Below are 12,808 nucleotides of genomic sequence, written 5' to 3'. Positions count from 1 at the left end.
TGATGTTAGGGGTGTCACTTCTATGTCAGATTTTTTGCAACTGTAGTTCTTGCAGCCGCTAGAAGACAAATAATCAATTTCCTGTGACCCTTGCATGTTGCAGAGTTCTCAGGAAGGTTCAATAGAAACACTAAATGGTTATCTCTTAATTGGTATCCTGTTATTTCCCTCACCTTGTTTCCAACTTTCCAAAACAGTTTAATTCTGGGTCCCATCCACCGCATGTGGTAGAATCCTTCCAAACGACCACACTACTTCCAAATTTCTGTTCTTACACCATAAATGCATTTAATTTTGAGTGGGGTGAGATACCATCAATTTGGGACTTCAAAATTATTTTGTTCTTGTGCAGATGGGTGTGTGGGGATCATTATTCCTGATAGTCTTCCATTCTTCTGCACTTATTTTTCATCCAGATTATAGAGCTTCCTAATAAATTATTAGGTTTAAATTAAATATTGTTATGTATAGGTGCTAAAGGTGATGGGTGGTAAAAGCTTAATTTTTTTTATAGTACTGTTTTTTTAATAAATGTTTAGAGAGCCTCTCTACAGGAGCATCTGCAACTCATTTTAATAATAAAAAAAAAGGAAAAAAGGAAAATTCAGGATGTGCATAAAAGTCTATTGGGTCTACTCATGTTATCTGTTAAATATAACATGTTAAATGGTATTTCAAAGTTGAATGTGTCCTTCTGGCATGCACAAAGAGATTTAATGTAGAAGTAATTGTTCAATAACAATAGGTATTTTTATGATGTAGATATGGCAACGATGACCAGCTGTCTAAAGAATCTACTTGTTCTGGACCTGAAGATGTGAGAATTGTAACTGTGAAAGAAGAGAGGGATTTGTCAGATGACTGCTTGTCAGCAGAGACAGATGACACGTTAGTGACAGTGTTGTTCCTACATGTCTTATGTCTGAAAATATTTTGTGTTGATTTTCATCACTTTTAATTTTGTTTATTAGAAAATCATCATTCATGTGGTTATTTGTTGTTTAAAAACAACTTGTATGCTATGGATGGCTCAAGTGCTGGGAGAACCTCAGAGATAGTTTGGGAAAGTTGGAAAAATGTAGGGAAGCACACAGCAAACCTGCTTGTCTACTTTCTGCTTTCTGTAATTGCATGTAACATTCTCAGACACAAATATAGCATATCCTACAGATATTTTATAGTGAAATAGTCTGTAGGTCTTGTTACTTTTAACTAAATGCAGTCTGTAGACAAAAAGGATTGTTGCACACGCAGTTCATTTTGCTCAAAGGAAAAATATTTCATTGTTGGCTTTTTGAGTGATGTGACATACAAAGTGACTTGTTAACCTATCTAAAAATAGTGCCGTGCTCATGGAGGCAACCACACCATCAGTCGACTGCTGATTTCTTTTACTGCAGTACCACCAGTAACTGAGGCATTCACAGTTGAGATCAAAGGAGCCTCAAATAGGTATGATTGTCCATTACTCTTTATTTAGGTTTCATTTATCCACAACACTGTTACTGAATTATTTGGTCCACATCCTAGTTATCTGATCTTTTTAAAAAATATATTTTTTAATGTATGCAGGGGGACACTGGGAGCCTAGGACATTACATTGGCATTGCATGGTGTGTCCAAACCCCTCGCTAATATGGTGAAGTATGTAAGGCATGCAGCATGTTTGTCTGAATCTCATTTTCTACTGTTACTCTTTGTGACTTTGCTAACTCTTCTCCCTTTGATTTTTGACAGGTGAGCATGTGAGGCTTCTGGAAGCAATTCTTCCTGTGATGCAGAAGCATATTTACAAGTCTGTTAGGTAAAATTAAAGCAAATGGCAAGCTAGAGGAAGGTGACAAACTCAGATACTTTCTTCAAGATGGCAGTTTTTAAAGTGTGACAGAACTCTAGCTTAGAAAGTGGCTAGGATCTGAAGTGGATGTTTGGGAACTGATCTAGCATGGGTAAGTGAATTTTTTTATGGATTACTTTGTTTTATGTCCTCCTAATGCTGAGTTTTCCTTCTTTTTGATCTTTCCTTTTGATCCCACAACCAGCCTTCCTCGGTACCATGCGCAGCCTACCTCCCTGGTAGTCCCTGTGGTTGGGTATATTGTAGAGACACCCAAGCAAACTCTGTATATGCTAACTTCAGAAGTAGCATAGCCACATTTGAATGATTCTGTGCTGGACAAGGAGCGCTCCTGGGAGGCAGAGCTTGCTTAGTCTGCCTGCAGTATCTACTAAGGCAGCTTTGCTGCTTCATGTTTCAGGGCTGGCTTGTGTCAAGACAGTGCCCTGCTCTGAAATATAACTCTGTAGTGCTGAGGAGTGTTTTGAGAGGGCTGGGGCATTGACTGATCTTACCAAGCTGCTATTACATCTGTCCTTTTGCCACTATTTGAGACTGCTGTTCTAGTATGTCCAAAATTCTGTGCAAAGTGGTTTAACATCAATTAAGCTTTTTTCATAATCAAGGATTAGGCAAATATATGGTAGTCTGGTGCAATCTAGTAAATCTCATTTATGTGAAGATGCATGTTGGGATTAACATTAGTTTACTCTGAAGACACATGCTAAATACATTTATTGTTAAAAAATAAGCCAGGTTTCTAGATATATGTACACTTGAGGATGTAAAATGAATAAATAGCAGTTAAGAACTAGAAAAGTTGGAAATACAAGCTTTTTTTTATTATGTAACAAGAATTGTTTAAGACACTGACACTACTGAAGAATGTGTGCGTGGATCACTTGCATGGCCAAATATAGTGTCTACAAGTGATACCGTTTAAGTAAGATATGTAGACTGCTGTTACTTGAGTGTTTGTATTTCTTCACAATCTGCAATGTATTTTTCCTTGTAGTATGCCTGTTGAGGTAGCATAGTACTGTTAACCCCATTTTATAGATGGGAAAACAGATATGAAAAGCAAACGTGCTGCCCAAAGTTAGAGAGGAAAGGTCTCTCAGGGCAGGGAATTAAATCTGAATTTCCTGAATCTGAAGTTAGTACTCTAATCACTAAATGAGTTATAGCAAAGATGGTGGTGAGAGTCTTTCTCAGCTTAGCAAAAAACAGTTTGTTTCACTTGAAACGGTTGATCCTTTACCTCTTCAGGATATTGTTTTTCTTTTTGGTTTGTTTGAAAAGTCTAAGAATTCAATTCCAGTTTAAGGGTAAAGGGGGAGCAAGGTATCCTGCTTCCCTGGGTTTTTGCGTGTAATGTTGTCCTTGAACACTTGAGAGAGAACTGTGTGTTGTGCACATATCTGAAGGCCCAGGAAATATTAATTTATTGTTCTCATAGTGAAGTGTCATGTACTTACTTAAAGTACTGGTATGTTTAGCAGTCATACTGCAGTTTGTTTTCCACATACCCTTACTTAGCTAATTAATATTTGTAAACAAATAATTTTAATGCAACCTTTTGAACAATTGGCACACAGGACTGAAAGAGATCTCCTGGGCCACCAGATTCAGTCTGATGCATTTGCAGAAAACTATTTACCAGGGATTCCCCAAATCAACACTTCAGACCCTTGCGTGCAACTGCAAGTCACAAAACAGCAGTACAGCAGGCCAGAGGTAGAAGCAGGGGCAAAGACTTTGAAGCACATACAATGCAAGGTGAAGTCTTCAAAGCTCTTCCTGGATCTCTGGTAAATCAGGATAGACTCCAATAACAAAAAACCCATTGAGATGAGAAGCCAGCATTTCTGGGATTATACCTACAGCATAATGTTAGGTGATTGTATGATGCATACAGAAGAATGTCTTCTGTCTTCATATTTATAAAGACTTATTTTGCCTAAACAGTATAAATGAACAATCAATTTATTCAGTGACCCTATTCTCGTCGGTGCCACAGTTATTGAGTTTTTCATTAGGGTAAAACTAAATTTGTGAAGTGAATTGGTCCTCATTATTGCTACTGCTCATGTAGTGACAGTAATACTATTACAAATATATGTTTCTGGGCCCTGTTATGTGTTGAAGTTGGACATAACAGTACCTCCTTTAAAAATGGTTGTTGCTAAAGAGTTTTCCTGACAGTTGTGGGTCCTTCCAAGACATACTGTGTACTAGAGGATACTCTTCTTCCCAAGGAGTCTTATTTGTTTGGAGGGCTGGAAAACAGTATCCAAACTGGTCAGTTTACAACAGTTTAAACCAAGTTTGGACTATGAGAACACATCCAGTAGAGCAGGGATGTAAAAAATGTGGACCACGGGCTGGTTCCAGCACATGGAGCTATGTCATCTGGCCTGCAGGGGTCTGAGAAGGGCCCAGGTTTTCAGGGGTGGAGCAAACAGGTCCAGGGGCAGGTCCATCAATGAATTCCCAACAGGCTTCTGTATGCAGACGCACATGTTGGTGATGGAGGAGTTAGCAAGAGGTGTATTAATCTTTGTGGCTAAGGAACCCACAATGGTGAATGCCACTACTCACAACATCATTGGAGGTGAATCTGGATCTAGCATGCAAGGAACTGCACAGTCCAGATGTGACTCAAGGAGCCAAGAATTTGATACCCCTGAATAAGACTACTAAAATGAAGATCATTAAACTGAAGATTAGTAGCCACCACCTAGATGCACAGGTTTTTAAATACTTGAATGGGATGGGTTGGAGATTCCCAGACCTAAGAAATGAAAACTGTAATGCAGTTTTAAAGTCTTTAGACTTAATGTTCTGAGATGAATGGGAATAGTTCACACTACTTCCTAAGGGCAAATCTTACATTCTGTTTTTTCAGTTCTAGAGGACTTTTTGTCAGTGTCTGCAGTGAGGATTTTCTGAAATTATCCCACCCTCCCGTAGAGGAGTTGAGAAGATGTGTTTAAAATGCTGATAGCCCTTCTAATGTGATGCAGGAGATTTTCCTAGAATGCTCAGTGTAGATAAGGTTTGCTAGTGGAACCACTGCAGTTCTGATGAGGTTTGGAGGAGCTCGTGTGGCATATGAATACCTCTTCGCACTGATGATTCAGTTGAGGACCCATGACTACTTTTCAGGGTACCTTCTTCACCCCTTACACCCTCTGTCATAGAACAAGTGATGAGGAGAGGTCCACCCTGAGGCTGCAGTAGCAACCGCAGAGGACCTCTGCTGCTGGATAGTGGACTTGTAGGGAGATGAGTAAATTGTTTTGGCTTAAAAGAATTTCTCTATAGAACCTGATTACTCAAGCTGCATGTAGAGCTATGAGTTGAGCACCTCTTGTCACTTTGGGTATATTCAGAATAGTAACATGGTTTTGGTTCAAATATGGAAGGGTATCTTTTTAGCCACATATATTACACGTGGTTTAAAATCATTAAAAACAAATCAGTTCACAAAGAATTGCTTCCTCCTCACCACAGACTAGTAGATTTTTCCAAAACTGACCGTTTTTGCCAGCGTGCTTTCAGCCGCAGCATTACCAGTGCCTAATATGGAAATCCTTACTTGAACTAGAATGAACTGATGTAGCCAGTTTCCTTTTTTAGCTTATTGTGTTAATATTTTATATTAGGAAATGTTTACTTATATCATCTACCACTATTTTCCTACTGTAACTTCTGAAGTGAATGTGAGACTATATTTTTGTTCTTACAGCAAAATAAGATAATTACTATACCTTAACTTTCATAGTCAAATTCATTGTTACATTGTATGCTAAACTAAGGAATTATATTGAAAAGAAATATTGCAAATATATACTAATATGGCAAAAAGTATTGCACATGAGAAACAAAAATGAAATGTTACCAATTTTCATAATCCAGGAACTGGATACAAAAATGGTCAAGTGACGTTCTGGTGCTAAATACTTTTCCAAATATAACTCCTGTGTTAACGATACCATATTTGTATTACTATTTCTGCAACCTTCAGAAATCTAATCTTTAATGATTATTCTCATATTTATTTTCAGACTGACCAACAGGAAGAGAATCAAGTGCTTGCTTAACGGTGCTCTGACATTTTCGGTCCCATCTGGTTTTGCTGTGAGGATTTTTTTTAATGGAAAATTTATTGTAAGCTGTAGAATAAAAGCCCATGTTAATTGTTGATCAGCCAATTAAAATTCATTAACTAAAATTTCACTGTGGTATGTTAACATTTAATAAAGCATGCGGAGTGGATTGTTTCATGATGGGAGTCTGAAAACCAGAGGTGACTGACACTGTTGTTAAACATGGTTCTCTGATGGAAAAGAGAAACAATTAAACCACGCTATTAGGAGATAATCTGAGATATGTTTGAGAATTATGCTTTGCTTCCTATAGTCTGGATTAACACACTAACATATTCGTAAACATTTTATTAATCTCCTGCAGCTATGGACAAGATCTATTTGAACAGGCTATCAGTACAAAGAGGCATTTAGGCTGTATTGTTCTTTTCCAGAAAATAAGAGAACAGGTCAGATATTATGTCATAGATTTATTTAGATATATTTCATTGTTAACTATTTTGATCTCTCATTTTGGTCTGCCAAGTAGTGGAAACTAATATAATGCTTTATGAATCTATCAATTATTTATAAACAGGACAGTAAATAGGACACCAGCTTGGAATGCACACCATTATTATTGAAACTCAGTAGAGTCGTAGCATGTTTTGCAAGGTATTTTTTATGTAGTTACTGATTATAAGTAGCCTTCAAACTTGTTGTTATTTCAGAATAGTGAATTGAGTGTGTGTTCAGTTTATGCTTGTCAAATGAGTTTGATAATATCTGCGAGCTAAGTGGCCAAGAACTTTAATCTGTCAGGCTTCAGATCTTGATCCTGCCCCAATTAACTCAGTCAAAGCTTTTCTCTACTTATTGACTTGTTTCGGAGCAGGGTCAGGCTCTTGTTGAGGACATACAAAATATGCAGTTTTAAAAACCATTTTAGTTTACCTGTTGTAATTGAACAAATACTTTGTTTTTTAAATTAATTGTTCTGTTGCTACTTTTGAAATACAGTAACTGAAAGATCTCCTGTTTGTATAACTATTTAAGTGTTAAACTGCTGATTTTATTTTTTTTAATCGAGCAGAAGGGAACAGCATTTGTTTTGGAACTGCCCTCTGAGAAGAAAAGTTTTAGCACTTCCCATGATCCCCTCTCTCTCCACCCTCCCCCTCTTTGTGCCTTTCAGTTTCCTCCTGGCTGCCTCATGTTCATTAATGCAATTCCAGCTATTGAATTGGGCTAGCTGAGAAGACAAACATTTCTTTAAGCTCTTTCTCCAACTTAACTTTGGCATCACAGACCAAGAAGGATTCAACTCAGTGTGGTCAGTCACATTCTGCAGCCAAACATACAAGAGCAGCTTCAGTGCACATTAATGAGAGATTTTTGGCAGGGAACTTGTTCCTGTGTCATGTTTAAGTACTGACTGCCAGTCTGATCTCCCCAAATTTTACTAATTATAAATACGTACTTGATATGTTTGTATTAATAAGAATAGCCTAAAATTACATACACAGAGATTTTTCAGTTGGTGCATTTGTTAGTTAAGCAACAAATTGTGGTTCTGTTAGTACATAGTATCTGAATATGGTACAGTGCATATAATTACCAATGATATCTTAAAAAAGAAATGTAATTCCTGTTGTGACACATGCACTTGGGAATTGAAGGGAATTGGAAATTGTGAAGGGAAAAGTAAACATTGCTCCTTTTTTGTTTTTGCAGTATTGCAGCATGCAGGGACTATCCCTCTAGAAGATGAGAAATAGTTGTACACTTCAGTACCTGATTTTGGAGGGCAGTGGTCTTGTTCAGTGAATCATGCAAAAATCAAATCAAAGTATGAGCTCAAGTAAAAGGGAAGAAAAACAGTGCTTGCTCTGCTGCTGTTCTACCAGTATATTAAGTCCAAAAGAGGCATGGACAAATGGCCAGTTGAGTAAAGATGTTGACTACCCTCCCAACACCATTAAATCTGGGTGCATGGCTGCAGATCATGTCGAAGGATGGCATCTTTTCCCATTTCTTACGTATTGGCTTTCAATTGAAATACAGAACAGCAGTCACACAAACATTTTTTTCTTAATGTTGCATTACTTCTGCCCTGCCTTCTGTGTAGCCATAGAACTACTGAATCTTTGCAATGTAAGCATTCTGGCTGGATTTAAATTTGGATACACTTGATACCTGCAATCTAAATGAAGACAAACTTATATTCATTTACATAGGAATTTGACTTCCAGAGCACCGTATTTCATAAGTACTGTATTTTGAAGGTTCATAAGTACTGTATTTGAATTTGGCCTGGCAATATTTTTCCCTTGTTTAAAATCAATATAGTGATGATTGGGTTCCATAGCTAAAGAAATGTTAATATCCAATGGAAAACTTTAATGTATTTTGTTTAGAAACTCTTCCAATGATCTGTATTTTCTGTCACTCCATTCTTAGGGTGATTATAACTCTTCTAAGGACAAGTTTATTTAATATTTCTCTCAGGCTAAAATAACTCTAGCCCTTCAATTCATTCCCAGTTGTTTTTGTGAAGAGCTGTAGCAGTAACATAGGAAATTGCGTTAAATTGTTGTCATCAATTAAATGACATTTACTTTAACTTTCATTGGCTGGTTAAAGTAATAGAAATATAATGATATTAAGGATCTGATTTAAAATGATACACCTTAGGAAATCTAGTGTACTTTTTCTCTGAGCGTTATGAATGAAGAGTGAAATGCTCACAGGTTTTAGAGACTAGGCTGTCAGCATGTAATAGAGAAATGTTTTGGCTAATTTCATAAAAGTTATTTTATTCCTGTCCCTTGAAATTCTTTGTGACTTCCTGGTTCACTGAAGGTACTCTTAACATCTCATGCCTCGTAAGTTGCACAGATTTCAGGTATTTAAGACAGCAACGAAAGATTTGTTTTATTGTCTCTATAGAAACCAGGAGGTGAGAGCTCTTGGTGAGGCAAGAAATGTGAGGTTAAATAACCCTTCTGTGCTGAACAACATATTTTCTTTGCCTCTTTCTCTTCCCACTTCCTCTCCACCCCATGTGCACACAATTGTTTAGTAGTGAGATCTAATGGCCATTTTCAGAGTTTAAAAGCAGCTTCCACTGAAGGGAATGCCAAGCAGATAGATCTTGATCATTATTTTAAAGATGCAAAATAACTTCCAAAATACAACTACCCCCTTATTAGTGGTATGCCTTGTTCTGAAATGTTTTCCTGTTACAGTGAAGCTAAAGTCCCATAAAGAGGGTTATTGCAGTATTCAAATCCCATTATCAAGAGTCAGGCAGCTTAGACAACAAGCCTAGAACGTCTTATAAATGAAAATGCTCTCGCTACATAGTCTGTTGGAGGCCAGCCTTTTTAGCAGCCATGCCACCAGTTTGATCCCTTTCCCCTGCCTGATCTGCTACTCTGCTTTCTGCTCCCAGCCCTGTGCTCCCTGCCTTCTCTGCTTTCTGCTCCCAGCCCTGTGCTCCCTGTCCAATCTTGCTGCCTTGCTTTCTGTTTCCTGGCCCCTCCCTGGTCTGCCACGTGCCACAGGCTGCCTGTGCCATAAATTGTCCACTTCTGGCATAGTGTATACCTTTCCTTTTGTCAGTGCCATTTCGGTTAACCAGAAAGGAACTGAAATGAGTGAATTCCTGCTGTCCAGTTCTCTGTATAGGGTTCTTGCTGACTTCAAACACCTGGCTCACAGAAAAGAATGAGCCACGCTACCTGTTGAATGGTGTTACATGTCTCTGTGAACATGATGCGATTGGGTTTTGTTCTTTGTTTTATTTAGTAAAACCTGGCTGAAGAGATGCCATTGCAATTCCTGCTTTGGGGAGGTAATTGTTTGCCCCCTTTTTTGTAAGGGAAGTAATTATCTAATATAGAATATTGGAGGTGTTTTTGACAAATGATTAGCGTTTGTGATCTTTTGCTCATGAACAGTATACAGTACTACGTTTACATCTGTTCTTCAGGGATATAAATTATGAAAATACAATGGGGAGGGTGGATGAAATCAAAAGGCGAGTCTCTGTTTAATTATAGTAAGTGCACTCACAAGTTTGTACGAAGACGTAACTAGCAATTTTGGTGCCCTAGGCAGAGACTTTGAGACCCTGGATATTTCTGTTGTGCTATGGCCTCCCTGGGGACCCCCCCTGCCTTCTGGCTTCCTCTCTAAATTGGTACCTGGGCTGATTAGGGCTCATTCACCCCTAATTTTGCCATTAGGTTTGTACTTGGTTTGTGTTTGGGTTTAATCAAAACTGCATAAATGATGAGAGAGCCTGCCCAAGCCTTTTGACTTAATAGCTATGTTTTTAGGTCAGATGTTGTATAACAAAGGGATGACCTAATCTTAAATTACTTTAGAAATGAATGAATGCATTTCCCAAGGTGATAGTTTTGCATTGAGACAACATATCAGTATCCAAGGATCAGTCATTTTGGCCCTAAATTAACATGCCCACTTTTAAAGCTCTGTAAGAACAAACCTGGGAACAGGGCAAGACTCTGTGCCAAAACCAAACCATATATTTGCATTGTTTTAACTGTAAGATCTACAAAAGCCCCAATGGAAAGTAGTTTCAAATCTCTCTGTTAATAGCACAAAAGAAGTTTCATTTCAGGAAGACTGAACTTGCAAGTCATGTTATGAGAAGCGTTCTTCTGGGAAAATGCTTATGATGTATTAGAGGCATGACAAAATAAATGCATAAAGTCATTTTTTAAACTGATCAGTTTGCCTTTTATACCAGGGATGAATTTGGTCTTCCATAACAGAATGTAGTTTGTTAGATAAAGTAGAAGCCCACTTTTGTTTGGATCCTGGAGGAAAAATAATCCTTCCCCAAATGGAGAGCACTGTTCAGAATTTTTAAAGACACATTTACAAACACTGCTAAGAGTGCCAACCATCATTATGTGAGGAAATGCCCAGTAGTAGTGGTTATCTGAGAGCATCAGTGCTATATATTGGACTGTACTGGCAGTCCTCTTGAAAAGTTCAGGTAGTACAATAATCACCAATTTAGTAATGCATGTTGGCATGAAAAATTATACTTGTTCCTGGAACTGCAGAGTGCCTTATGGTTTCCTTGGTCAAACAGTGGTGTTTTTGTAGCAGTTTTTATTTACCTTCCATCTTATTTCACAATGTGTATTTGGGGGGAGGGGAGGGGGGGGCGTGAAGGCAAATGCCTTGAAAGAATGTTTCTATTTGGAAAAGCATAGTGAAAATTGGCTTCTCTTTCCATTCTAAATGTCTGTACTTGAAGCAGGGGAAACAGTATAATTTTTGATACTTGCAAGTAGTAAGACTTTCAGTTCAGGTTGCACACAGATCTTTTGATACTAAGCAGTTAGCCATATCAAGCAACAAACGTAAAAAAGTAAGTAGATGTGCAGTACAGATATCCTTTTTGTTTTCCATTTCCTCAGAAATACCTTTTAAATTAAGGCTTCCAATTCATATTTATTTTCCACAGTGCACACAGTGGAAAATGAGTAACTTAAATATCTATCTATATGCTGAGCAAAGTGGGCACTTGACTTAAATTAATTTACTGATACATTATAAAAGTGCATTGGCCAAGATTATTTAAATTATTATATTACAAAGAAGGGAAACGTCTCAAAAATAACAAACTTAAGAGAATTGTCCTGTATTTTTCTTCTGTTCAGTTTTATTTCTTTCCAGAAGGGCAGTTCCTGTTGGAAGGGGGCTGATTCAGAATATACTAGATTTAATGAATATGGGCAATGATAAGAAAGTAGTCTTTTTGGTTGTTTATACACATGCTTTTGGGGGTTGGGGGTACTTTTAATTAGAGTGGCTCCATTCTGGCTTTAGCCACAACAGGGGTCATCATCCACTGACTTAAGTAGCTTTTGTTGCATCTTCCTTCATTCTAGAAGATCAAATGCAAATAAAATAAAACCAACCAAAATGACAACTACAGATTTGTTCAGTTAAAAATGAACAAATGGAGCTGTGTTGGATCGAGATTGGAGAAGACTACTTGAACCCCTTGTGAGATGAGGGGATTATTCTGATTTGATTTAATTTTTTTTAAAATTTTTATTGGATCTCTCTCAGTAATTACTACCTCTGGTCACACAATCACTTTGTGTTCTTGAACGGTCCCTATAGCTATGGCCTTTTTGACTGCTGAGATTGGTTTGATGCTTGGAATTCGCATTTGTTGCTCCTGGTGTTTCAGCTTTTAGTGATGTGTGCAGAGGAGGTAGTACTCTAGAAAATGAGTGACATTGTGGATGTCCACTTAACAGTTCTTTTTGGTTTTGTTTTTTCCATTTTTCCTACAAAATTGACCTGCACAGTGGTTATCATGTATGACTTTGAAGATGGTAGAAACATTACATTGACAGAGATAGTTGAATTTAACATTCTTCACCTTCCAGTAATGATAAACTGTGGGGTATTCATGTCACAGCACTTATTCTCATCTCAAAGTTTTTTTATGGTATTGGTGCTTCTGTAGTAGTTTCCAATTTTTTTCTCTTGCCAGTCATCACTGTGCATCGTCCTCAAACAGCCACCTGAGTAGAGTACTTAGTTGTGGAAAACAAGGTGTGTTAGAGTGTCTGTGAATCTCTGAAAGATCTCTACGTTTTGAAGTGTTTACAATTGTCCAGTCTTTTTTCCCCCCTAGTATTGCTTGAACTGCTTTGTGTCTGACTGTATCTTTTGTAAGTAGTTGCATGCAGCATGTTTTGGCATTTATTTATTACTTCTAATGTTATGGTTCTGCACTTTAGTCTGCCTCAGATCATTATGTAATCTTCTGACTTGGGGAGAAAACTGTCTATCATGACTTGCCCCCTGTCAAGTTTTTTTT

General features: G+C 37.6%; 1 protein-coding gene across 2 annotated transcripts in view; it reads left to right on the top strand.

Moving 5' to 3' along the window:
* Window positions 1-12,808, top strand: part of FOXK2 (forkhead box K2) — a 111,605-nt gene that overhangs the window by 6,275 nt on the left and 92,522 nt on the right. For both annotated transcript variants that reach the window (XM_019502596.1, XM_019502604.1), the window contains exon 3: window positions 763-888. In XM_019502596.1, coding sequence (XP_019358141.1) covers window positions 763-888 — 126 coding nt within the window. The remainder of the gene's footprint in view (window positions 1-762; window positions 889-12,808) is intronic.

This window comes from Gavialis gangeticus, unplaced genomic scaffold, assembly GCF_001723915.1.
Source record: "Gavialis gangeticus isolate Ggan-Ray unplaced genomic scaffold, GavGan_comp1, whole genome shotgun sequence".
NCBI classification, from domain to species: Eukaryota; Metazoa; Chordata; order Crocodylia; family Gavialidae; genus Gavialis; species Gavialis gangeticus.
The sequence above is the reverse complement of the archived record's forward strand: the minus strand, read 5'-3'. Positions and strand labels throughout refer to the sequence as shown.